This window comes from Delphinus delphis, chromosome 1 (genome assembly GCF_949987515.2).
Source record: "Delphinus delphis chromosome 1, mDelDel1.2, whole genome shotgun sequence".
In the NCBI taxonomy this organism is placed as follows: domain Eukaryota; kingdom Metazoa; phylum Chordata; class Mammalia; order Artiodactyla; family Delphinidae; genus Delphinus; species Delphinus delphis.
Genome location: NC_082683.1, coordinates 23975100 through 24001615, shown reverse-complemented (window position 1 = coordinate 24001615; position 26516 = coordinate 23975100). Strand labels below are relative to the sequence as shown.

Here is a 26516-nt window from a genome sequence, read left to right as displayed (position 1 = left end):
GTTTAGTAATTATTCTTGTCCTGGTTTGGACAGAGTTCAGGAAGACATGCTTCTCTCTGAGGCTTGGGGTAGAGTGAAGAGAACACCAGCTCCGAGGGGACAGCTTCTAGAACCAGTCAAGCCTTAGTTCAAATTCCCACTCCTCCACGGGCTAACTGTGTAACCTCGGACAAATCACTTCCCCTCTCTGCGCCCCAGTTTCTTCATTTGCAAAGTAGGGATAATAATAGTATCTCTCTCAAAGGGTTGAGGAGAGGATTAAAGGGATGGTTAGAGGATTCAAGGTGAGGATCCAGGACCATGCTTAGAACATGTAGGAAATACTAGACAATAGCTATTTTTGTAGCCGGACAGACCTGGGTTTGAATCCTGCCACCAGCACTGACTACTGTGTGATTTGGCTGAATGCCTTGACTTCTCCGGACCTCTGTGTCTGTATCTGGAAATGGGATTGCTAACAGTCCTTGCTTCCAAGGGTGGTGGTGAGCATCCTCTAAGCAAGGCATGGGTGAAACTGCTTAAACCCCAGGACTGGCAAGTGGTAGGTACCGACGGTGTAAGGGAAGCCCCTCCTGGGAGTGGCAGGGGCCTGCTGCCGTGCTCTGAGGAAAGCTGGGGCCCTTCCCAGCTGCCCCGCCCCAGTTGTGACGCCCTTACCCCTGCCTGTCTGAGGGGCAGGAAGGAAGTGAGGAGGGCGCCCGCAGCTTTCCCTTTTCTGCCCTGTTTCAGGCTCCTGGCTCCTTCTCTGCTCCAGGCTCCTGGCTCCTTCCCTGTCAGTGCCTCGGAGGAGGGGAGGCAACACCATGGCCCCCCGCGCGGCCGCCATCCGCCAAACCTGCTGCTGCTTTAACGTTCGCATCGCCACCACTGCCCTGGCCGTCTACCATGTGGTGAGTGTGCAGGCGGCCCGGGACACTGTGTGCGTGTGTGTGTGTGAGGGCGGCCCCGATCTATAGAGACCCCTCGAACGGGAGGACCGTTGCTCACCACCTCCTCTTGGAACCCTGGACAAGTCCCTGCCCTGCTCCGGGCCTTGGGCTCCTTCTCTGTCCAAAGCGGGGGAGGGGACCCTGCAGCAGTGGCAGGAGTGGGAGGCGGGGTCCTTGTTCTAAGCAAACGTACCTCACATTCTCTCTGAGGCTCAGTTTCTGCCTCTGTGAAATGGGACCTTTAGCAGCCACAAGTTCATCCGGGTACAAACGGAGCAGCAGATGTGAAAGTGCTTTGGAAGCCAGGAATCTTGAGAGACATGTGAGCTGGGATCATTGTCAGGAAATGGGGTCAGGTCACAGGCATGGGGCCTGGGCCACTGGAGGGGATGAGAAGTGCGAACCTCCCCTTTGTGCTTCCAGAGGCGAGGGAGGGGGCTGTATCCTCTTAGCTTACATACGAGCAGGGTGCCTGGCCTGGCCTGAGCGCCTGTGGGCCCAGCCGAGGAGGAACGGGCCCAGAGGTTCCCCTTTGGAGGCTGGTGTGCACAGCCGGGTACGGAGTCTTGTCTCTTATTAACTCAGAGTGACTCTGCGTGAGTCACAGCCCCTGGGGCCAGAGGCTCCCCCTCTGTCTTGGTGGCTGGAGGTTGGGGTCTCTGTTCTGCCCCGTCCAGAACTATCCCCCCAGCCCACAGCTCCAAGCCACACTCAGCTCCCCCAGACCCGGGGGCCTTCCTCCCAGGGTGACTCAGGGCCTGTGGTTAACAGTTCTTTTATGAGCCTGGAAGGTCTTCCTCAAAATTAGCCTAAATCTGGCACACTGTGGTGGGCCGCTGGAAACTGCTCAGACCTGGCTGCATCTGCTTCCTGCCGCACGCAGAGCAGGCAGGGCTGCTGGCAAGAGCCCAGCCTTCGGAGGGCTGGTGCTCTTCAGTGTTTGGTGCACAGCCTCTGGATCCAGACTCCTGTGTGCAAATCCTGGCCTCATCACTTCCTAGCTGTGCAGCCTCAGGCCACTTCCTTAACCTCTCTGAATGTCCATTTCCTCGTCTAAAAAATGGGCATGAGAATAATAATACTTCTCTGTTAGGGTTGTTCTCAGGATCAAGGGAGTAAATACCTACAAGGCACAGAGCAGTGCTTGACAGGTGTTTGACTGCTTTATTATTAGCAGTGCCTCAGACACGGAGCCTGCTGCCAGCACACCTGTAAGTCAAGCAGTCAGACCTCAGAACACTGATTTTGGGCGGGGCCCAGAGGTTGCTCTGCCTAGCTTCTCCAACGCAAGAGTGCTCCTGAGAGGAGTGAATGGCTCTTGACTGTCCCCAGACCAAGTCCTTAGGGCCTCTTCAAGCTCTCAGATTGTGCAACATTCTTGGAAACACAGTGTAGTAAGCAGGGGTGTCGCCGTGGGAAGCAGGCCCCTGGGTCCCTACCCCTGCTCTGCCACTAACTGGCTATGTGACCTTGGACAAGCTGCTCCCTTGGGCCTCAGTTTTTCCTTTATAAGATGATGGACAAGAGGGTATGGACCAGCTCAGAGGTCTCAAACTCCAGTGCCTCCAGGGGCCAGGCAGCTCCTGTAAGTGAGCGTAGTGGGGCAGATGGACCTTGCAGTGACCTGGGGAGCCTGCTCTGGGTCTATTCTGGCGGCCGCTCTCTGTTTCCGCTGATTGTTGCCATGGAGGAATGTGGGCCCCAGCAGCTGCTCTTTTGACATTTGGAGAAACAGGAAACAGAGGCTTTTATGTCACAATTTCTGCTGTTTCCATGTTGATGACTGATTTGAGGTAAAAAAGAAATCCCTGTGCAGACCAAGTCAAATCCATTTGCAGGCTGCTGGGTCTGACTTGCAAACCCTGGGTTTTGTAACCCTTGCGGTTTCTTTTTGATCATGCCGTCCGAGGTCCTCACCTGTACACAGTTAAGTGACATCAGTTCCTGCCCAAAGAGCTGGAGGATGTGTGGGCAAGTGATCAAGGAAGGCTTCTTGGAGGAGGTGTCACTGGCAGAGGTGTAGAGTTTGGTTGTGGGGAGTATGGATGGGGGAGGGATAGGTGTGCAGAGGTGTGGAGGCTGAGGACAGTGGCTTGTGCAGGGGACCCTACATAGACTAACCCGGGGGCTTTAGGTTGGGCAGCGAGAGGTGGGAGGGATTTGGAGGGACAGGCTGGAGGCTGGGCCTTCACTATAGGGCACTATTGATATTTGGGACTGGAGAATTCTTTGTTGTGGGGACTGAACAGTACATTGTAAGATGTTTAGCGGCATCCCTGGCCTTTATCTACAAGATGCCCGTAGCACACCGCCAGCTGTGATAACCCCAAATATCTACAGATATTGCAAATGTCTCCTGGGGCTGAAATCACTCCCAGTTGAGAACCACTGTCTTTAATGTGGGTCATGGGGAGCCATGGGATGTTCTAGACCCGAAGGCAGGAGAACAGAAGAAAAGTCTGGAAGCTGTACAACTGGCCCCGGGAGGTCTTCTCTGGGCTGGGGTCCTTGAGTGATTCCAGTGGAGGGTCATCCTCCTGCTTCCTCTGTAAGAGGCCTCTGCTCCTTCCCAGAAAGGGCAGGGCCTGGGGGCTTTCTCTGTGGCCTGGCAGTTGGGCGGCAGGTGTGCTGTCAGGGCCTCGAACATCTGGATGGAAAAAGAGAAGCTGCCATCCAGATGTGTTGATCACCCAGATTGGTCGTCGTCTGGAGCCAGTCATGGGCGACGGCCCTGCGCACGGAGAGCTATTCGTGGACCGGACCCCTCTGGGGAGGGTTAAATCGGGCTCTTGGCATCCTGAGACAATGCCCCACTTTACTGAGTCATCGGGCCGTTATTACTGGAGGACATCCGTGTCCAATGGCTGGAGGACCTTCCTCAGCATTTCACTGGGTTTGTGTAGAGGATTCCCTGGTTCATGAACATTTTCTGACTCCAACTTGCACACACAGAGGAGTCAGAGAACTTTTGTAAATTGGCCTCTTTGGTTCTGGTTTGCCTGGCAAGCCAAAGCATGTCTGTCCCAAGTTAATGGCGGGAGATAGGGACCCAGAAGACCTTTTTGCCTAGAAATATCTCCCTCCCTAACCTCTCCTGTCCAAGGCACCTGGAATTCCATTAGAAATTTGTTGTCTGATCAAAAGCTTAAAGCTGTGGCGATTTCAACCCTGTAGCAACAGGATACACCAAAACAGGGCCGGGAGGAAATGAGACTGATGCTGGCCATGGCTTGTCTCTGGGTTATAGATTGTGAAAGCTCTCATTTTTTGCTACTTTTCTGTATTCTTTGTATTTGGTACAATGAACATGTATTACGTTTTAAAATAAACGTTTTATTTTAGAACAGTTTTGGATTTACAGAAAAATTGTATAGCACAGAGTTCCTGTATACCCCACGTCTGGGCTCCATGACTGTTAGCATCTTATATTAATATGGTACATTTGTCACAACTGATGAGTCAATATTGATATACTATTATTAACTACCGTCCATACTTTATTCCGATTTCTTCAGCTTTTCTCTAACGTCCTTTTTCTCTTCCAGGATCCCATGTTATATATAGTCATGACACCTCCTTAGATTTCTCTTGGCTGTGAGAGTTTTCAGATTTTCCTTGTTTTTGAAGACCTTGACAGTTTTGAAGAGTACTAGTCACGTATTCTGTCAAATATTCATCAAATGGGACTTGCCTGGTGCTTTCTCATGGTTAGACTTGGGCAATGTGTTTGGGGAGGATGACCACAGAGGTAAAGTGCCCTTCTCCGCACTTCATATCAAGGGGGTGTACTTCCGCGTGTCTTATCACTTGATGTTGACCTTGATCACCTGGCTGAGGTCGCGTTTGTCAGGTTTCTCTACTGTGAAGTGACTTGCTCTACCGGTGCTCTGGGGTCTGACCACTTGACTTACGGTTGTGCTGACAACAGGCTCCGTGTCTGAGGCACGGCTAATAATAGAGCACTTAACCTCCATTATTTAAAGGAGCCTCCAGTGAAGGCAGATTTGTTCTCAAACGTGTCTTTCTTTTTGGTGCCCAGCCCCAGGCCAGCACATGGGCCTGACTCACTCCTGGCCTCTGCCCTCTAGGGATTCCAACCCGCCAAGGAAAAACTGTGATGATGGCGTTGATGGATGACAGTGCTGGCTCTTATGGGGGCACAGATGAGAGGCCTTAGCCCAGCCCTGGGGTGGACGCTGGGGATTCAGCGAGGGCTTTTGGGAGGAGGCCGGAGTGATAAGGATGAGTGGGACTTTGCTTGGGAATGTTGGGGGAGAAAAGGGCATATGCTTGTGGAGGGAGCAGAGAGCAAAGGCGGGGAGGTAGGAAAGGTCAGGTGATGCTCTGGAAGCACGGAGAAGCTCATAGAGCTGGGGTCAAGGGCAGGATGGTCGTGAGGTGTGGTGGGGGAGGCTACAGAGGTCAGCAGGGTTAAGACTGGACCAAATGCCTGACTTCTTTCAGGCTTCATGGTAGAAGGATGGATCTCTGTTTGACCCAGTTCTCTCATTTAACAGATGGGTGAACAGAGGCCCAGGAGGGTCCCTGACTTGCTCCAGGTCACACAGGGAGGTGGGGGAAGGTCTTGCTCCAGGCCCCAGCTACCAGCACCCTGGTGTGTGGGATGAGCCAGCAAGTGAACAAATGAATTCTTTACCTGGCCCACGGCCCAGGGGTGGTCTGTCTCTCTGAGAGACCCTTCCGTCACCCAGTCTTCATTTCTTCTTTATGGTCCAGCTCATGGGAAGTCTCCTCCTCCAGGAAGCCCTCCTGCTTGTCCTCCTCAGAATTCCAGTGGCTCTTCTCTCTCTGCTCCACTTTGGGATGGAAAAGATCACAGACCTGTCTCTATTACTCACTCATGAGGTGACTTTGAGCAGGCAGGTGCCTTTGCTGTCTGAGCCTCAATTTTCTCTTCTGTTAAATGGGGCCAGTGGTCCCTGTCTCAGGGTGACTGTTTTGAGGTATTGAGCTGATGTGACCCCACTGGAGAGGAGGGCTGGCAGGCGAGTGCCCAGTGTGGGCTGTGGGACGTGACCAGAGGCCACTCCCCTTTCGAGAGCTCATCTGTTTGGGGCCTAAAAATAGGTCCCAACTGTTAGGTCGTCTGTTAGAACCTCTGCCTTCACGCCTGATGCTCCCATGTGGGGTAGAGTGGGAGCCGTGGCCCCTCCCCAGTGCCCTGACCAAGGGGCCCTGGTGGGAACTCAGTTGTGCTCCCCATCTCTGGGGTGTGCACTCTGCCTTCTAGCTTATAAAATGTTGGAGCCATCGAGAGGACCACTGGACCCCCTGGGCCAAAACGGGGTGACACGCAGGGCCTTCTGGGGGCAAAGTTGGTCTCTTCCTGCACCAGGCCTGGTGGGCTGAGTGATGGTGACCAGTCATCTGTGTGAGGTGGGCCAGGACAGGCCAGACCCCAGGCTGGGCCTTATCCCCTCCCCACTTCCTGGTTCTCAGGCCCAAGGGAAGGGAAGGGAAGGGAAATAAGGGGCTTCTGGGAATGGGGGGTAGGGAATGGTGGTTCCAGACATCGGGCATCACCTTGGTCAGAGGGACCCACTGCTGTCAGAGGGCCATAGCTGGGAGAGGCACCAACCTGGGGGAGGGTCCGGGGGCTGGTGCAGGGGCTGGGGCCCCACTCAGACCCGGCCCCGTGGCTGGAAGGCAGAGCCTGGGTGGGCCGAGGTTCTTGGTCACCACCCTAGTCCAGAGCCTCCCAGGAAGTGAGGCTTTTATTTTGAGCCCAGGGCAGTGGCCTGGAACCAGGGCTTCGCTCTGAGCTCACTATGAGGCCTGCATTGGTCTCCCAGGGGACCCGCACCCCACCAGGGGAAGGGGAGGGTGCACAGAACCTCTAATGAGGCAGGAAGCTGAGCAGGGAGCTGTACAGAGTGAGGCGCCGGCTCCCGCCTTCCACCCCGCAGCCCTGCTGCAGGCCCGGCGTGTCCCTCCCCCTCCCCGAGCCTCAGTTTCCTCCCCTGTCAACTGGGGGCCAATAACTATGACCTGCAAGGTCAGAGACTCAAAGGAAACCAGGTGGGAGACACACCTAGCGCCCAGCGAGTGCCTCACACATTGTAGCTACCCCTGGAGCCCCCATTTGACAGAAGAGGAAACCGAGGCTTGGACAGGCCAAGCGACTTTGCAGCCCGGGGTAGGTAAAGAACAAGAGCCCGGGTGTCCTGCTCGGGGGCCCAGGCTCCCCTGCTGCTGCTCCAGACCGCGGTGGGAGAGGGGCAGGCTTCTTGGCAGCAATGGGGTGGGGTTCAACCGTAATATCCGGGGGGCCTCGTTCTTAGAAACACAGGGCCCACATGCAAAGATGCAGTCTCAATGGCACCTGCAAAACGGGGGGAAAATGGGAATAATAATTGAAGTTGCCTCAAAAGGCTGAGGCGAGGAGGAATGAACGAGTGTGTGTCAGTGTTCAGGGGACCTGGCCTCTCCTAAATGCTCCAGTCATAGTAACATTTACTGTCACGTGGGGACCTTTGCCCTGAAGGTACATAAGGAATTGATGTTTTATGGGGCTTGCTTGGTGGGTGCAGGGTACTTCTCTAGATACTCAAGAAGTGGAGGAGGATGGGGGTGTGGACCCAGCCTGGAGGCTGACTCTGAGCTCCCAAATGGGTGCCCATAAAGGATGACCACTGCCCCCGCTACCAAGAATGGCAGAAGCCACTGGGGTTCACTGGGCCAGAAATTTTGCCCTTAGTGCCTGCTCCTTCAGGGGAAGGCTTGCCATCCTGTCTTCTTTCATGGGGGCAGGTCTGAAAGGTCAAAGGGCAGAGAGCAGAGGACAGGCCTTGCTGGGCTGTCACACGCAGGGCACAGGCAAGGGACAGGGCTCAGAGGATGACATGCTGGCTTTCCTGGACGTGGTGCCAGAGCGAGCTGCTCCCGTCCTGGCCCTTCCCACCCTGCAGGGTGATGAACCTTGGCACACGCCATCCGGACTGTGATCTCTGCCAGCTCCCGGCCTTTGTACAAGCTGTCCCCTGCCCGGGGTGCTCCTTCTCCCACCCCTGCTGACCCCAAAGTCACATCCCTGTAAAACCACATGTCCCCCTAGCATCTCCTGCATCCCTCCACTGGCCCAGCCACCCAGAAGCTGCCATTTCCTGGGGGCCTCCTCTGTACCTGGCACATGGTAAGCCCAAGTCACAGTTCCCCAAGAGAAGCTTCTTGCAGTTTCCTAAATGCGTCTCACTCTCTTTTGCTTTCGCCCCTGCTGTTCCCTCTGCCTGGAACACCCTTCCCACTGCCCTTTGGGAGAAATCTTCTTTTAAGACTCACTGTCTCTCAGAAGCCTTCCTGGAGCCCCCACTCCTGGACCCTGAGCTCCCAGCGTTTCCCTCCATCCCAGGGCAGCTCCCACCCCCACCTGCTGGGGTCCTGGGGGTCATGTGGTCCGCCCTGGAGGCCCGGAGGCTCAGCCAGGGCTTGGCCCAGCCTGATCCATCTGTGAAATCCCCAGGGTCTGACCCGGTGGCAACCAATCTCGATTTTATTTTACTTTTGCAAACCTTTTATTGATGCATAATTTATATAAGTGCATATCTTGGTGACCTTTTTCAAAGTGAACAGCCAGGTAACCTCTACCCAGATTGAGAAATAGGATGGGACCAGCCCCCAAGGGCCCCTGGTGTCCCCACCTCATCACTACGTGGGCCCCACTGACTTCTTCCAACACACGTAGTTCTAGAAGTACCCAGGGATGAGATTACACAACCTGGGCTCTTTCTTTCTCTCAACATTGCATTTGCGACCTTCCTCCGTGTGGCCGTGTGTATCCAGCTCATTTCCCCCTTGCTGTCTAGTATTTCACTGCATGAATATATCACAACGTATTTGGCCTGTTGTACTGGGGGAGGACATTGGGGTTGTTTCCAGGGTGGGCTATTACAACGGCCACGGGGACCTGTGGCTTGGAGTCCACACCAAATGCTTCTGCTGGTCACTCGATCTTTCTGAATCATCATCTTTGGTAGCAGACATATGTCACCTCATGCGCTCCTTCCTCACTACAGCTTTGCTAGTGGGTGGAGCCTTCTCTCTGTTCTACAGATGAGGAAACTGAGGCACAGAGGAGTAAAGGGGCCAGGCGGGGTTGTGGGGGGACAATTAATAGTAGGAGGGGGCGGGGATGGGAGGGTGGACAGCAGAGCCGCAGCCTCCAGAGGAGCCAGGCTCCCAGGGAGGTGAAGGCTGCCCGGCTGGGGCAACAGCTGAGCCTTGGCTTTGGCGGGGGGGGTGGGGGTGGGGGGGCACATCGTGATGTTTATCTGGGCCAGCTGGGGAGGCGGCTGGGGAGATAGTGCTGCAGCGGCGGGGGAATGATCCCCACGCAGTCGCCCCCGATAAGCTGTGACAGGAAGTATGGGGTGGGGTTAGGGGAGGGGAGCTTCCTCTTGACGCTGACACATCTGGTTCTTTGCTCCCATCCTCTCGCCAGACAGCCCCAGGGGACCCCCAGGGAAAACAGGGTGGGTGGGTGAGGTAGAGGGGACTGAGCTTCAGGGTGGGGGCGATGCTGCTGCTGCTGAAGACGAAGAGGACGACAGTGATAATAATAACAGTCTGAGTGTCAGAGCCCCTGAGTTCTTAGGCCGCCAGAGCCGGAGGATGTAGGGTCAGGGTGGAGCAGCCCTGGAAGGGGAGAGGGGCAGGAAGGGCTGTGCACTTGGGACCGGTTTCCCATTGTGCAAACGGCGTTATCTCTGTTGGGAAGGGTTGAGGACAAGCCCAGGCCGGACTCCTTGTGCCGCTTCGGCCGCGGCACCCACAGTCCCTGTTCTCCTTGGACGTAAGTGGGTAAACAGTCCTGACCTCACAGACTTGTGAGGAGAAGTGGAGTTAACAGACAGGAAAGTGTCCACGCACTGGCTGGCACACAGTAAATGCTCACTGAGCATTGGGTGTCCCTGTAAATTTTATCCCCCGGAAGCTCAGAGGATGGGTTCCTGCCTGCCTGCTTATGAGAGGGTGTGTCTTAAGCCCCCCAGGAGGTCCGAGAGGGTGGGCCCATGTTCTCGGACCAGGAACTGGTGTTTGATCCCCAGAGCCAGGGGATCTGGTGTCACCACCATCAGAACATGCCCTCACCTCTGCCATCAACAGCAGCAGCACAGCATGGCCTGACTGTCATTGCAGTTAATTACCACTTCCCAGCAGCCCTGTGGTTACCTCTATCACCAGCACCCCTGCAGCATCCACCGCCACCTCTATTATCACTGCCCAGAGGGTCATAACTGTCACCGGCCTGCCAAATGCAGCCATGGGACGGCCAGTTCCGCCTCCCAGCGTGTCACCATTGTCAGTCCCGCCTGACCCTCATCTCTCTTCCATTCAGCTGCGGCATCGCCATCGTTATGGCCACGGCCATTTTCAGTAGTGCTCTCATCCCTCCACCCTACCTGATTCTTCCTCTCCTCCTACAACTGCTGCCCCCTTCATTTCAGCTCAGGCTGCTGGTTGCTTCTCAGAGCCACCAGGAAAACAAGTAGAAATTCTCCTGGCCTCCCAGCCACTTCCTCCATTGCTCAGCTTAGGGAAGTTGTGTTTGTTACTGAGAAAGAAGAGTCGGGGAGGGGATGAAAATGAGAACTGAAACCAGGGAGAAGCCGAGGGAAGAGGTGAGAAAGGGGAATGGAGAGTGGAGGTGGCAGTGGGCGTGCTGAGCGTGGCCAGGACTGATTCGGTCATGCAGCCCGAGCCCTGGTGTGGTGTCAGGAGGACTGAGGCTGATTCTGACTCTGCAACACGCTTGCTGTGTGGCCTTGGGCTGGCTACTGCCTCTCTCTGGGCTTCACTTTCCCACAAGTGACATCCCCTCTTTCAGGCAAGAGGCCTTCCCTGCCTCTTCCCTGCCCCCGAGTTTCGCTGGGTCTGTACTGCTGGCTCTGGGCCTTTACACACGATGATCACTCTGGCTGGAATGCTTTTCTCTCCTCTCTGCCACGGTCAAGCTTTTCCTGTTTGTGAAACCCTCCCTGTGCCTTCCAAACAGCTGTCATCACTCCCTCATCAGGGGACTCTGAGTCCCCTGCATGTCCCATGTCGTGATTCTAAACACACTGGTCACCTGTTGGGTTCCCCTGGGGACTGTGACACTTGCAGGCCAGGGTCCGTGGTTTTCCCAGACAGGGCCTGGAGGCAGCATGTGCTCAGAGAGTGTTTACTGGATGAAGAAACGAGGGAGCAAGCGTGTGCCTGTCCAGCAGTGTGCACTGATGGAGCACTTGCTGTATGCCAGGGTTGGCGCGGGCGCGTCATCTGACCTGAGAGCAACCCTACGAGGCAGGTCCAGTTATTAGCCCCATTTCCCAGATGAGGAGACTGAGGATCATAGAGGTTAGTGGCTTGCTCAAGGCCACAGAGCTGGGGCTGGGGCCCTGGTCACTTGATTCCAGCACCTGGCTCTTAACCACGTGATCTCACCATGTGGAATTAAGGTACAGTGAGTGAGGAGATGCTATTATGGAGGAAAAGTTGGGCGAGTGAATGCCATCTGCCTGGGCACTGTGGGAGGAGAGAAGACCCGTTCTTGTAGCAGGAGGGCATGAGTCATGGCCCAGGCAGGTCCTCAGAGATCAGGGAGAGGGCAGCTCTGTGTCCTCTCCCTGAGGGGAAACCAGGGGCGTGAGGGGAAGGGGAGAGCCAGGTGGCCTGGGAAATCTTGACTCTTGGAGTTTCCTGGCCTCTCCCAGCTTATGCTACAGGTAAGCCAGGCACTTTCTGGAATTACAAACAGCTCTTGGTTGGGGACTTGGGTGGAGCAGTGAGGGCCTTCTGATGAGTGGGGTGCAGCTCTGGGGTGGGAGACCCTGGGCAGCCTAGGTGTGACGTGCTGCAGTTGGCAGGAGTTCAATCATTCCAGTGCGAATAGGGGTGACTCTCCACGTTGACTGGAGGAGGTAAACTGAGACCACGGAGGAGCCAGGACCTGGCCAGGGTTACACAGCCGTGAGGCAGTGGGAGCGGTCTCAAGTTCCAGCTGCTGTCCTCTGAGCTGCGGGTGTCCAAGGATGGGGGTCAGCTGCCAGATGGTTGGTGAGACCAGGGCTGGGCCCCAGAGCAACCACTCAGCCTTGAGTGGAGCCTGGACCCTGGGAACCCAGGCAACAGGGATCACATCCCAGCCTGGCCACGTGACACAGGGCGTGTGAATTTTCCTTGCTGAGCCTTTATTCCTCATCTATACCATGGGGAAAATGTTGCCTCTCTTGCAGGGTTTTGGGAGATGGTGGTGCAAGCCTGTGTGTACAGGTCCAAGCACACGGTAGGTGCACAAGAAATGTCAATTCCTCTCCACCCCATCTCCTAGGGAGCTGAGACGCCTATCTTTCTCCTGGATCAGGGACTGGTGTCTTCCATTGAAGGTTAGGGGCCAGCAGAAGGTCTGAGTCAGACTCTGAGGTTGCCCTGCTCTGTGACCTGGGGCTAGTTCTTGCCTTCGGTGAGACTCAGGGTTCTCGTCTGGCAAATGGGGACAGAATTATCTCCCTCTCTCTACAGGATGGTTGAGAAGGTGAAACGGAGTAAAGGATGAGGTTGGTTTTAAACACAGGTGGTTTTTACAAAAGTAGAAATGCTTCTGGTGTCTGCTGCTGCTGCTTGCACAAGCTGTGGGAGGTGGAGGAGACGGCAGAGGGAAGAGGAGGTGGGTGCCCTGCTGACTCTGCTGGGCACCCACATGGGAGTGGGCGAGGAGGGCAGGCCCCAGGCAGAGCTAGGAGGCTGGGAGATGCTGGGAGGACAGTGGAGGGGGGAAGAGAATCAGATCCAGGGCCCACTGGCCTGGGTTTGAATCGCGGCCCTACAGATGATCAGCTGGGGGGCTTTGGACAAATTACTGGACTTTTCTGAGCCTCGCTTTCCTCATCTGTGATATGGGGGTGGGAGCATTAAGAACAGTCTCTTGGCTGGGTTTGGGAGGATCGCTGGGATGGTGTGGGTGGCAAAGCTGGCATGGAGTCGGGCTGTACAAGTGTCCCTCCTCTTCCCTCCCCTTCCTGGGGTCCCAGGATATTCAGGAGGCGTGGTTGGAGAGGGGCAGCTGGGACGCTAATGGCAGGATTGCAGACATGGTGGCAGGGCTGTGGGAGATGTTGGGGCCAGAACTGAGGATCTGGGGAGTGGTTTGTGGGTTAGCACTGGTCTCCAAAGTGGGGTGATACCCAAGGTGACCCCTGGGGCCTCGGAGTGGCAATATTAGCATTTCTAAATTTGTCAATCATGTTCTTTGTTCATTTCTGGATTTTTTTTGGTATGTGTGTTTTATGATGTTCATTATAAATCAAGACAGGAGCACATGCATATAATTTGGAAATCAAGAAATAGAGAGTAGTGTGTGCAAAAGGTTTTGTTGACATAGGCACATGATCAAAATATCTGAGCCCTCTGGGGTCGGGGCTAGCAGGGCTCTGAGGTGACTCGGGGAGTGGGGTGTGTGGGAAGGCATCAGGACAGCACTGGGACACTGGGACTCCGGTCTCCACTTTGTCCCCAACTTGCTGTGTGTCCTTGGGCGAGCCACCTAACCTCTCTGAGCTTAGAAAACAAGCAGAAGGAACTTATAAAATAAGTGGGCAGAGGCTCTTTCCAGTGATTGGACGTTGGGGTTGTCTGATTCTGAGCTTCTATCTAGATCTCAGACAATCCTGGACTCTTGGGACTTCAAAAGCCTTCTTGTGCCACGGCCGATGAATGCTAGCGCCCTTCTAAGCCCAGCTGTGGTGACTCATTTGTGCTCTGCTGGCACACCGCAGGAGCCCCAGAGCTCCCAGTCTTTCAGGGTGCCCTGTTCTGTCCTGGACTGAACCGTCATCTGCCTCCTTTTCTCTCTTCCTCATTACAGGGGAAACTGGGAGAAGAGGGGCTGGAGCTCCAGGCTTTAGGGGATGAGGAAGCCACATTTCTCTCTCCGAGCTGTTTCCTGTGGGTACCAGCCACAGCCCCCGCCATGTCTGCTTTCCGCTCTGAGCTGTTTTGCACTCTCCTGGTGAAACAAAGCCTTTCTGGTTCACCCCACACCACGTAGAGGGGGCAGCTAGAACAAGCTCACTGTCAGCCCCCTGGCACTCTCCTCACGGTACTGCTAGACTGCCCCACGTAAGCTCACACCAGCCAAAAGCAGATTATACTTGCTGAGCACCCGCTGCCAGCCTCCAAGCTCAGTGCTTCGCAAATACAATGCAATTTGTTCCTTATTAAATCCAGTGATTGCCAGTTTCCAGATGAGGGAATTCAGAGAGGTAAAGTGACTTGCCCAAGGTCACATAATGACCTGGATACAAATCCACCTCTGACTGGCTCTGGAGCCCAGTTCCTCATCAGTCTTCTCTGTTGTCCCTTTCTGTCCCCTGAACAAGATGTGATATGGTACGAAGACAAATCGAAACCTATGTCTGAGCTAAAAAAACCCACACAATCAGCTAGGGGGAAACAGATGGTGGGTGTCTATTTGCTTGTCAGCCGAGCGTCAGTTACTAGTGGAGGGCCGCCTAGAAAGCCAGTGTAAACTTAGGCCATATTAATAGAGGTAGGACATCCGCTACAAGGGAGGAGACATCTTGTTGGCAGAGTGGGCAGATGGCATCTGGAGAAGTGTGTGTGTATGGCGGGGGGAAAGCCTTGCTGTGAGAACATGGACACACAGAAGGTTGTGGGTTCCCCGTGGTTGGAAGCATTTAAGTAGAGGCTGCATGGCACAGTATTCTTGCATTAGAAGATGGAGGGCAGGGGTAAGGTGACCTCCAAGGTTCTTTCAATCTGCAGTTTCGTGGCTGGACTTCAGTTATTGCCAGGGCCATGGCAACACTCATGCCCATTAGATTTGCCCCTTCTCTGTCATTCTTAACAAGGTTCCCCTGAGGGAATAGGGTTTATTCGTTCATGCATCCATCCCTCCATCCATCCTTCTGTTCATTCATCTACAACAGCTAGAGCAGTGAACAAGAGAGACACAGTCCTTCCCTACCTAGAACCTATAGTCTAGAGGGAATAATAACAATAATAATAGCACAGATTGAGCGCTTACTATTTGGCAGGTACTCTAAGTGAATTATCCCATCTGGCCCCACTACAACCTTATGAGACAGGTGTTATTATTATCTCCATTTTGCCTATGGGAATTGAGGGGCCATGGGGGCTGGGATTCACAGGTCAGATGCTCCCAGGCCTGTGTTGATGATCCCAAGAACTTGAAGTTCTGTGATGCTCAGATGCTGTGACTAAGATCCCATAATGCTCAGAGTTTGTCATTATAAAACAAGGTGCAGAGCAGGGGCCCAGTCACTGGTGAGAGCCCTCAGTCTCCCCCACTTCCTCAAGCCTGACCTTCAGAGGTCACAGTTATCACTTTATGGATAACTGGGTGTGGTTCTAAGTGCCCTCTTGGGATGTTCTCATTTACTCCTCCCATCTGCCTCCTTAGGAAGCTATCAGTATTATTCTCATTGTACAGATGGGGAAACTGAGGCACAGAGAGGTCAAGTGACTTGCCCAAGCTCACACAGCTAGGAAGAGGAAGAAGGAGGAACTACGAGCTTGAGCTGTCTACCTGTACAGGCCACACTTTACCTGGGGTGCCCCACTGACCCTCATTCCATCTCTTCCAGGACCCCTCCTCACAGGCCCTGACTGCACGCCTTCGGGGTGGGAGGGGTTGGTGGCGGAGCTGTGCAGGCCCCGGCTCACTGATGCTCTGTTCTGTCCCCAGATCATGAGCGTATTGCTGTTCATTGAGCACTCAGTGGAGGTGGCCCACGGCAAGGCCTCCTGCAAGTTCTCGAAGACAGGCTACCTCAGGATCGGTAGGTCCAGGGGAAGCCAAAGTGGGGTGGGGTAGCAGGGGGATGGGCACCGGCTAGGGGTGGAGTTGAGGCTCTGCCACTTGTCCTTTTTGACGTCTGCAAATGGAGAAATTCCACTTGTTCACACTGAAGTCTCCAGGTGTGAGAGCAGATAGGATGGCGCTTTGCAAACCAAATCAGCTTAGAACGGTGACAGCGGGACTCTCCTGCTCGATAGCAGCCCGTCACCCAGAATAAAATCGCAGCTCCTCGTGGGGGCTCCAGCCCCTGCTGCCCTCCCTGGCCACATTCCCACACCTCGTGGCTCCGTCCACGCTCCCCCTCACTCCCCGCGCTCCAGCTGCGCTGACCCCACCAAGCTGGGCCCTGTCTTGGGGTCCCTATCTGGACTCCTGGCCACTCGGCCCACAGGCCACCTCCTCAGAGGCCTTCCCCCACCTCATCCCGGTAAAGGCAGACCCCAGGCCCCCTTCCCACCCTGCACCCTGTGTTATACTGTCCTGTGTCACCTGAAATGTTCTGTGTGCCCCTCAAGACTGAGAACGGCAGGAGGGCAGGGCCTGGGCTTTCTGGTTCACGGGCATAGTGCCCACACCAGTGGTTCCCAAAGTGTGGTCCTTGGAACCCCAGGTGTGGGTTCCTGGGGGCACTTCCGGGCCCCTCACCGCTCTCTTCGCCTTTCAGCGGAACTGATCTCCAGCTTCCTGCTCATCACCATGCTTTTCATCATCAGCCTGAGCCTGCTGGTGGGCGTGGTCAAGGTGAGTGCCGGTCGGGGAGGGGAAGGGGAGACAGGATCTGCGGGCTGGCAAGGAGGCCCAGCTGCCCTCCCGGGTCCCTCCTATTCATACCCACTATGTGGACAGCACTGGATGCTGGGAGGTGGGAGGTGGGTATTTGGAGGAGATCCGATCTGCACCCTAGAAATCTTCACACTTACTTTTTGGAAACCCCCTTTTTCACACCAGATCCGTCAGGTTGGAGGCCTCGGTTCCCTGTGAAAATACACCCTCCATGCACGGGGGTGTGCACAGCCGGCTGCGGCCACTGCCGATCATTGACACTTCGGCTGAACTAGCTGGCAACCCACATCCTTTTGAACTGCAAATGGTGGCAGGGAATTTGGTAGAGAAGAAAAGAAGGGTCATTTTGAGGCCTAGGTAGAGGGGAGAAAGCAGTGGGTTTTGAGATCAGTGAGAGGAGCAGAGGGGAGGGTGTAGATGCGTCCAGCTCAGTGCCATCCAGCTGGCGATTGAGAGGGAGAGGCGGGCTGTGACTCAGCCTCCTGCAGAAAGGAACCCGTCTGTCCCTTGGCCCTCAGCAGGGCAGGAAGCCAGGGCCCCGCCACATAGCCATGAGAGCAGACCTCGGAAAGAGAATACTTCCTGGACAGACAGTGGTGGACTGGCACTCCCAGGGCCAGCAGGATGGGCTGGAGGTTTGGTGCTGGTTTGGAATGTCTCCACCTTGCCTGAAATGCCATTGTTCACTCCCTAGCTAACGCTGCTCTCTCGGGAGCCCTACACCGCAGGGAGTGATTTCACCTTGGTTCCCGGTGGTCCACGCAGAAACACAAATGGCCCAGCTAGGAAAATGGGTCAGGTCATCCCTGAAGCCCCTGAGCTTCAGTCTGGGCTGTTTCGGCTGCCTCCTGAGTGATTTTAGACAACCACGTGAGAAACCACGAAACCACCTTTTCTGTGATTTTTGTCCCCAGCTGTGGGTTCCTACCCATTTATACTGGTCATAGTGGTCACTTGCTTTCAGTTGAAGGAGAGGGATTTCAGCCTCAGCCTCCCAGGGTCCCTCACTATGACTGAACATCCCCGGGGGTGGCCCACACAGAGTCAAGACCCACTGTTAAAGCAGCACAAGTTTCTTCACCTCCGGGCCTTGGCTCAGGACAGCCCTTCTGCCACCAATACCCTCCCCTTCCCTCCTGCTTCTTTCCAGCTCTCGCCCTGGTGCCCCCACTTCCAGGAAGTCTTCTCTGATCCCTCCTCATTTGTCAAATGGACACAAAGTCTTTGGTCACTGGGTTCTTAAGAGCGAGTTGAGGCAGACCCTGGTCCTGGAGCCCCCAGGCGCTTATCTCTGTAGATGGGAACTATTCCCGGTTCCTCCTGGGACACCGAGACTGCTCACCCTCAGGACCTGGGCCTTACCTTCTCCCCGCGCCCAGAGCCTCACTCAGAGGAAGGCACGTGGATCCCCATGGGGTGACCTCGGCCAAGATCCACAGGTGATTCAGGAGAGCACCGAGTTCCCCGGGACGGAAGGGACCTGTGGGCCAGGGGGCCCGTGGAGCCATCAGGCTGCATGGAAGCGCCTTGTGCAGGGGGCCCCTGACCATGCTGGGCCTGCCTTTCAGAACCGGGAGAAGTACCTGCTGCCCTTCCTGTCCCTGCAAATCATGGACTTCCTCCTGTGCGTGCTCACCCTGCTGGGCTCTTACATCGAGCTGCCCGCCTACCTCAAGTTTGTCTCCCGGAGCAGCAGCCGGGCGGTGAGTATGTCCCATGTCCCATAGCCGGCCAGCGGGGGAGGTGCAGGAGCCCAGGCCAGTGAGCGTGGGAGCCCCCAGGGTCCTTTCTAGTCGGTGAGCTTGAGCAAGTCCCTGAGCTCCTCCAAGTCACCCCACATTTCTTCTTATTTTTTTTAAATTTATTTTTGGCTGCGTTGGGTCTTTGTTGCTGCGCGTGGGCTCTCTCTAGTTGCGGCGGGGGGTGGGGCGCTGCTCTTCATTGTGTTGGCGTGGGCTTCTCATTGTGGCGGCTTCTCTTGTTGCGGAGCATGGGCTCCAGGCATGCAGGCTCAGTAGTTGTGGCTCGTGGGCTCTAGAGCACAGGCTCAGTAGTTGTGGTGCACGGGTTTAGCTGCTCCGTGGCATGTGGGATCTTCCCGGCCCAGGGCTCGAACCCGTGTCCCCTGCATTGGCGGATGGGTTCTTAACCACTGCGCCACCAGGGAAGTCCCTCACCCCAGGTTTCTCCCTGTAAAATGTGTCTTGAGATCATGTCTCATCAATATGTCTTATGAGCAGTACATGAGGAAAGCGTGCACAGGGTGCTTAGCACGTGGTAAGAACAGAAAAAATGCCAACCACGTGTGAATTTACACCATAAGAACCGGGACGTGCCCCGTTTCCCTCCCCAGCCCCTGTTTTGTCTCTCCTTTGTAACCGCATTAAAGAAAGGAAGGTAAGGATGGTGAACATCCTTGGTGGGAATGCCCGCGACGCCTGGTGCCAATCACAGACGCAGTTCCCCAAAGTTGCTTTTCACACTTCCCCTGACTGTGGTCCTTGAGGAGGCTGAGAAGCTACATTATAAGGCCCTGGGCTGGGAGTCAGGAGACCCTGGTCCTAGTCCTGGGTTTGCACCAGCCCATGGTGTGAACGTCTGAGAAATGGACCTCCATTTCTTTCTGGGTACCATGGACCAGGAGTCGTCGATGTCTCTGGCTGACAGTCTCTCAAGCTGAGGGGCCACTGTGTGCCCCGTGGTACCCAGGCCGCTGGGTTGGGGCTGACTTGCTTGTCTGTCTTCTTCCTCCAAAGGGCCCCTCCAAGGTCCCACTGATGACCCTGCAGCTCTTGGATTTCTGCCTGAGCATCCTGACTCTCTGCAGCTCCTACATGGAAGTGCCCACCTATCTCAACTTCAAGTCCATGAACCACATGGTGAGTCTGGGCTGAGGGTCTGCTCCTATCACTGGCTCTGTGGCCTTGAGCAAGTTGCTTTCCCTCTCTGTGCCTCAGTGCTTAGGCTGGGTTCTCTAAAAGTGGAGCTTGGAGAGGGGTTCTTGTGCGAGTGATTTCCTGAAGGAGAGCTCTCAGGAAGAAACTTGAAAGGAATGAGGGAAGCAAGTTAGACAAAAGGAAGAAGCCAGGCAGACATGTGGCTTTAGAAGTAGTGCTGCTAGATCCCAGAGGGTGCCCTGGAGTATGAACTGCAGCGCAGAAATAGTATTGGTGTTTTCATTGCTGTCTAACAAATGATCCCCAAACACAGTGATTTAAAACAATAAACAGTTGTTACCTCACATAGTTTCTGAGGATCAGGAATGTGGGAGTGGCTTAGCTGGGTTGTTCAGACTCAGGGTCTCTCTTGAGGTTGCACCTGAGATGAGGATGGGGCTGTGGACGCCAAGGGCTTGACTAGGTCTGAAGGATCCACTCCCAAGCTGGCTTACTGGCGTGGCTGTGGGATCTTTGGCTCGATTCCCCACCGTGTGCGCCTTTGATGAGGCTGATTGAACATCTTCATGCTGCCGGTCCCGCCCCCCCCCCCCCCCCCCCCCCCCCGCCAGGTGAGTATCCGAGAGAGAGCAAGGAGGAAGTGGCCCTGTGGTCTTGGAGATCACACTCGCCTCTGCCACATCCTATTATTTGTGAGAAGTGAGTCTCTAGATCTAGCCCACACTCGAGGGAAGGATGTCAGAGGATGTGTGCACATGTTTGCAAATGCCACAGCAGTTGTCCCACCAGAGCAGGAACCTTCCATCAACAAGTCCTGCTTGTGAGGTGCCCCTGGGGGATGAGGCATACCTCCCAGGTATTTCAGGATTAGGTGGTTCCGTCAACCAAGACTATCCTCCAGAGAAGGACACGGGTGTGGCCCACCAGCTGGGGGATGGGGCAGCAGCCAGATAATGGTCACCTGGACAGGCATCAGCTGCATCTGTCTCCCTGGGTTTGCCCACCTGTCAGATGAGGCTGATGGTAGGTGGCCTCCTAGGGCCCTTGAAGGGTTGGGCCAGGATAATGGTGGTGCCACTGCACGTTCCTGTGTGCGTGGAGAGCTGGCTTTTATTCCTCGATGTGTGGGTACTGTTAGAGTTCCTTATGGCCAGAGACACTGACGTGGCCCCCACATCTGTTGCAGAATTACCTCCCCAGCCAGGAAGGTATGGCTCACAACCAGTTCATCAAGATGATGTTCATCTTCTCCATCGCCTTCATCACTGTCCTCATCCTGAAGGTGAGCGGCCCCTGCCCCACGGCTCAGGGAGGGGTGGAGAGGCTGAGCTGCCCCGGGCCCACCCATGCCAGACTGTTAGGAGGCAGGGAAGTGTGTCTTCCACCCCTGCCCCCGCTGCTTTTGGCTCCTAACTCTAGCCCTCCCCACACCAGCCCCTGTGCCCACACGTGGGATCCTCGGGGACGCCTCCTTTAGAGCAAGTGGATCTGTGAAGACCCACCTGTGTTCAAGGGTCGGGGACTTAATGTGTGACTCAGAGAGACCTGATCCAGGGGGAGGAGGAGCTATTTTGTCTGGAATTAGATTCAGGAAGTCCTGGGTCTGAATCCCAGCTCTCCCCTCACTAGCTGTGTGGTTGGTTTTCAAGTCACTTCTCTCTGGGTCTTGGGTCTCACCTGTGAAAGGGACAACCTAAGTCTTGCTTTGCCCACGTTAACAGCTTTATGTGATTCAGGCACCAAAATGTAGATGAGCCCTGAGGTCATATTACTAGAGGTTTGGTGATGAGAAGGGTGGAGGGGATTGGTTTTATTCTTCTCACGGGTAGTCAGGCCCAGAGGATAGAGTCCTGTTTCAGGTCCCAGTTCTTGGAGAAATGGTGACAGACAGGAGTGCACTAATAGCAGCACCACAGGACTTCCCTGGTGGCGCAGTGGTTAAGAATCCGCCTGCCAATGCAGGGGACACGGGTTCAAGCCCTGGTCCAGGAAGATCCCACATGCCGCGGAGCCTGTGTGCCACAACTAAGCCTGTGTGCCACAACTACTGAGCCTGTGCTCTAGAGCCCACGAACCACAACTACTGAGCCCACGTCCCACAGCTACTGAAGCCCACGTGCCTAGAGCCTGTGCTCCGCAACAAGAGAAGCCACCACAATGAGAAGCCCGCGCACCGCAACGAAGAGTAGCCCCCTCTCGAAGTAACTAGAGAAAAGTCCGTGTGCAGCAATGAAGACCCAACGCAGCCAAAAATAAATAAAAAAATTTATATTAAAAAAAAATAGCAGCACAACAGGAGGGTGAAGAGGCAAGAAAACGCTGCCGTCTTCGGGAGTCAAGGAAACCAGGGCAGTTCAGCTTGGGAAAGAAATGACTCAAGGGGGACCTGATCGCAGCCTCCAAGTACCCAAAGGACTCTCATGGGGATTCTAGAGGCCACAATGGGGCCCTGTGGCCGGAAGCCACAGGGAGGCTGATGTCGACTCAAGAAAAGGAAGGGCTTTTAAAAGTGTTCTTTTCTGATTGTGAAAGTAACATATGATCACTGTAGAAATTTAGAAACTACAGATGAGCAGAAAGAAGACGATCAGCCCACCAACCACCGCCACTCGGAGAGCAGCACCTCTGATATCTGGGTGCATTTCCGCCCCCTCTTTTTATGTGGGTGGTGTAGCCAGACATCACTGGCTCCTTACATCCCAGGCCCTGAGCAGTCTCTGCTCTCACCCAGTGCCAAACTGGAAACAACTTCGCTCCTTTTAACCTTTCCTCAGAGGACTGACCTAGCACAAGCGCATTAGTGCTGCACAGTGAGAACATTCCTGAAGGCTTGGGGGGACCAACGTGGAGGTTTACGTCATAGACTCTGCTAGAGAGAAACTGCCCAAACCCCACCACACACCTCCATCCCTCCCCACCCCTCTCCTGTTCTTTATCTTCATCCAGTGGGAGTTCTCTCTGTACCCCGACTCCCAACTCTGCCTCACTGGCTACCCTTCACCTACTTGCTTTGCCCTGGCCCTTCGTACTTCATTCTTTCATAATTCATTTTATTTATTTCTGCTCCTTTTAAGTCCCCATCATGGGGCTCCATAAAACAAGGGACCTTCTAGATGCCAAGACCTGCTCTCCTTCCTTTGGGGGCAGAGAGAGACTTATTGGCTATTGTTCCTTGAACACACCCCTGGGGACTTCACTCCCCACCCTGGAACCCTTCTCCCCAATTTTACATCAATTGCTAAGAGAAAGCCGTTGCTCACATTATCTGACAGATATATACATCCATACATATAATTTTTCTGCATTTATAAACGTGGGATACTACTGCATACACTGTTGGACAATCTGCTTTAAAAAAACAACATATCGGGCTTCCCTGGTGGTGCAGTGGTTGAGAGTCCGCCTGCCGATGCAGGGGACACGGGTTCGTGCCCCGGTCCGGGAAGATCCCACATGCCGCGGAGCGGCTGGGCCCGTGAGCCATGGCTGCTGAGCCTGCGCATCCGGAGCCTGTGCTCAGCAGCGGGAGAGGCCACAACAGTGAGAGGCCCGCGTACCGCGAAAACAACAACAACAACATATCGTAAGCAGTTTTGAAGACAACATTTCCCACTGTCAGCTCTGTCTCAGGATGGGCGGGGCCACCTCAGGAGATGGTAAGCTTCAGTCCTCAGGGGCGGAGAAGCAGAATCTGCAGGATTATTGCCTGGGAGGCTGGAGGGTGGTGCAGGGGCCTCTAAAAAGCTCCTTTCTGTGATGAGTCTGTGGGGCAGTGAAAAGGGAAACACCTGGAACATCTGAGACGGGCAGGTGAGGCCCCCTCCAACCAGAAGAGGGGTCTGACCTTTCAGGGTAAGCTGGGGGTCTCCAGGAAGCGCCCAGCATCTGTCCTGGGTCTGCTGGGGTGGTGAGAAGGAGGGTCACAAAGCACAGCCTGACCTGGGTCTCTTTTCTAGGTCTACATGTTCAAGTGTGTGTGGAGATGTTACAGATTCATGAAGTACATGAACTCGGCCGAGGAGAGGAGCAGCTCCAAGATGCTGCAGAAGGTGAGCCTGCTGGGGGGGTCAAGTCCTAGCTCTGCCACTCACTGTATCATTTAGGGCAGGTCTCTCTGCCTTGCTCGGCCTCAGTTTCTCCACTCGTAAGATGAGGGTTGGACCAGAAGAAATGGGAAGATCTCTTTCCACTCTGATTGTCTAGGATTCTATTCATTCATTCATGCGTTAAACATTTTATGCTTCTTACTCTTTCCTGGACTCATATCCAACCCTTTGGATGCAGAGAAAACTAAGATGCCACCCTGTCCTGGAGGAGAGTATAGTCCAGAGTGAATCTAGACACAGAGATCCAATTACAACTTGGTGTGAAGCACAGGGGCAATGGGAGCATGGAGGAGGCACCTGGTTTCACCTGGGGTGTCAGGGAAGGCTTCCTGCAGGAGGTGACACTTGATCAAGTCTTAGACTGTCAGCGGGTACAAGTTAGCTGGGAAAGGGGAAGGGGCCTTCCAGGCAGAGGGATTAAGTGTGCTTAGAAGCAGCTGATTGGAAAAGTGATGGGAAAAGTGCAGCTGGTTTAAATTACTGGAGGCTCACTTTCCTCAACTGTAAAATGGGGATTGTATTAGTCAAGAACTTTTTGGGTTGCAAGTGTCAGAAACCCAACACTCTCTCACTTATGTAAAAAATAAAATGAATTTATTAGCTTATAGAACTTGAAAGTCCAATGTAGGTCTGGCTCAGGCATGGCTGAAGCCTGATGTCCAGACATGATCTTATTTTCAGGATGAAAGGCAGCCCTTTCCTCATGGTAGCAAAATGGTTGCCCAAATCCCTAGGCTGTCATCCCACCCTCTCAGCAGCCCCAGCGGTAAGAAAGACATCCCAGAAGCATGTCTGATTGGTCCAGCTTGGGTTACAAGCCTATCGCCAAACCAGTGACGATTGCCAGGGGGATGAGATTCTACTTTGAGCGACCACCCCATCAGACATGAGGTCTCATGTCCACTCCCCCAGATCAATTCTTCTGAAAGCACATGGACTGAGGATGTTTTCCCAGGGAAAACAGTGTGTTGGTATCAAAACAAGGGGGCTTGATGCGGAACAGGCAGAGGCAAGTCTGTCCATTACAGGAACAGAAACCGTACCTGTCTCATGCATGCCGTGCCTAGCACATAGTAAGTGCCCGAGGCATGCTAGTCATCATCATCATCAACATCATTTTGCCAGGGGTGGGGGTTGGAGCCCCTTAACCCCAGGTTGGGGTAGAGTCGCATCTGGTCAGTTCTCGGCCCTTATCTCTCTGTTTCTCTCAGGTGGTCCTGCCATCCTATGAGGAAGCGGTGTCTCTGCCGTACAAGATTCCGGAGGGGGGCCCAGCACCACCCCCATACTCAGAGGCGTGACGTCCACCAGGCCCCAGCCCTGGTGCTGGGAGGGGCGGAGCTACCTCGCAATCCGCTTCTTTGCTTAGGTGGCCCCTGTGGCCTGGGTGAACCACCTGGCTGACTTCAGGACAATCCGCTTGTGTCCCGCTCGCTGGCCTGCTTTTCCTGCGGGGCCTGGGAGATGCTCACAACTGGGTCAACCCCTTTAGGCTGAATGATTGGGTCTCAAAAATTCAGTCCAACAGCACTCAGCTTCTTTTGATCAGCTCTGACGTTGGTTTAAACGATTGGTCTTTCTAAAGTCAGTGAGTTTGGTTAAATACCTCTCAACTTGACCAGTTTTACCAAGTGGCTGACAAATCAAAAACACACTTGTCATTTCAGTGAAAACAATGTGGTCAAACAAAAGAGTCCATTGTGTCAGTTTGTCAATAGTTGTCAATTCGCAGAGCAATTTAGTCAAGTAATCATCAGTTAGTCCTCCCCACCGAATACATCCATCCATTTTCTTCCAACAGTTCCTTAAGCAATTATTAAGTCAGCCAACCCTCAGTTAATTTAGAATAGTGATAAAATCCAATAATAAAAAAATCAACTTAGCCCCCCAAACCATTCAATTCAATCTAGTCCAATAACCGGCTGCCCCCTGTGGTCAATTCAGTACTTGTGAGTCCTGACCCACAGCCCATCCGTTGCCAGATAGGTTGTAGGCCACCCAATTCTGCCCGACACTTGTGGTCGAGCAGAAATTCAGCGCTGAAATCAGGCAAACCCATTTGTTGGACTAAATCCACAGGTTAGTTCAGTCAAAACAGGCAAACCCTTTGTGGGCACAGTCCCCGCCCGGGGGGTTCGTGTTGGTGGGGCCATAGGGGAGGTTTTGGTCCCTGCACCCCCTCTTTTGCCTGCTTCCCTGGGGGTTGGGATTCCCGAGGTCGCTGACCCAAAGGCGGAGATAAGGCCACAGAGGCGGGTTCTCTGGGGTCTGCGAGGGGGGTGCAGAGGGCGAGGGCTGTGCAAGGGGCTCCCCACCACACCCCTGTGTCATTGCTTTGTGTGACGGGGAAGAAGTTTCAATAAAGCAGCAACACGCTTCTCTCTGGTTGATGTGGTTCCTAAAATATGGTGTATGGCCAGGCCTGGGAACAGAGCCTCCATTACCTCAACACACACACACACACACACACACACACACACACACACACACACACACACACGACAGTTGATTCCGTCCAGAAACTCTCAGAGGCCATGTCCAGCTAGGGAGTGTCATGACCTGGCACTGTTTCTGATCGCAAATCGTGGCCCCTCTAAGCACCCTGATGTCTCCCTGATAAGGCATGGACCCCACTCACTTGGACAGCACCCACCTGGAGCCAGGTCCTGCACTGGGCACTGGGGTGACCACAATAGGTCAGACTAGCCTCCAGTTACCCCCCATCTGGGGAAGGGGAAGACAGACATGTAAATGATTATCATGGCCTGTGATGATGACAACCCCGTCACGGGGAAAGTCTGAGGGACCTAGGACAGCCAGAGGAGGCTTCTTGGAGGTTTCACCGAGCTGAGTTTGAAGGATGAAGGGGCAGCAGGGAGCAAACTGGGGGAGGATGTTTTGGGCTGAAGTGGCAGGATGTGGAAGTGGGGAGAGGAGCTGGAGAGGTAGCCTAGTGTGGCTG

The 26516-nt window shown here is 54.5% G+C and overlaps 1 protein-coding gene across 1 annotated transcript; it reads left to right on the top strand.

The window, feature by feature from the left end:
- Positions 1-711: 711 nt before the first annotated feature.
- LAPTM5 (lysosomal protein transmembrane 5) lies at positions 712-25933 on the top strand. The gene is made up of 8 exons (XM_060017761.1): positions 712-890; positions 15655-15748; positions 16433-16509; positions 18120-18254; positions 19308-19430; positions 20635-20730; positions 23405-23497; positions 24766-25933. The coding sequence occupies exons 1-8, from the start codon at positions 804-806 to the stop codon at positions 24853-24855; spliced, it is 795 nt and encodes a 264-aa protein (XP_059873744.1). The 5' UTR covers positions 712-803; the 3' UTR covers positions 24856-25933.
- Positions 25934-26516: the final 583 nt, after the last annotated feature.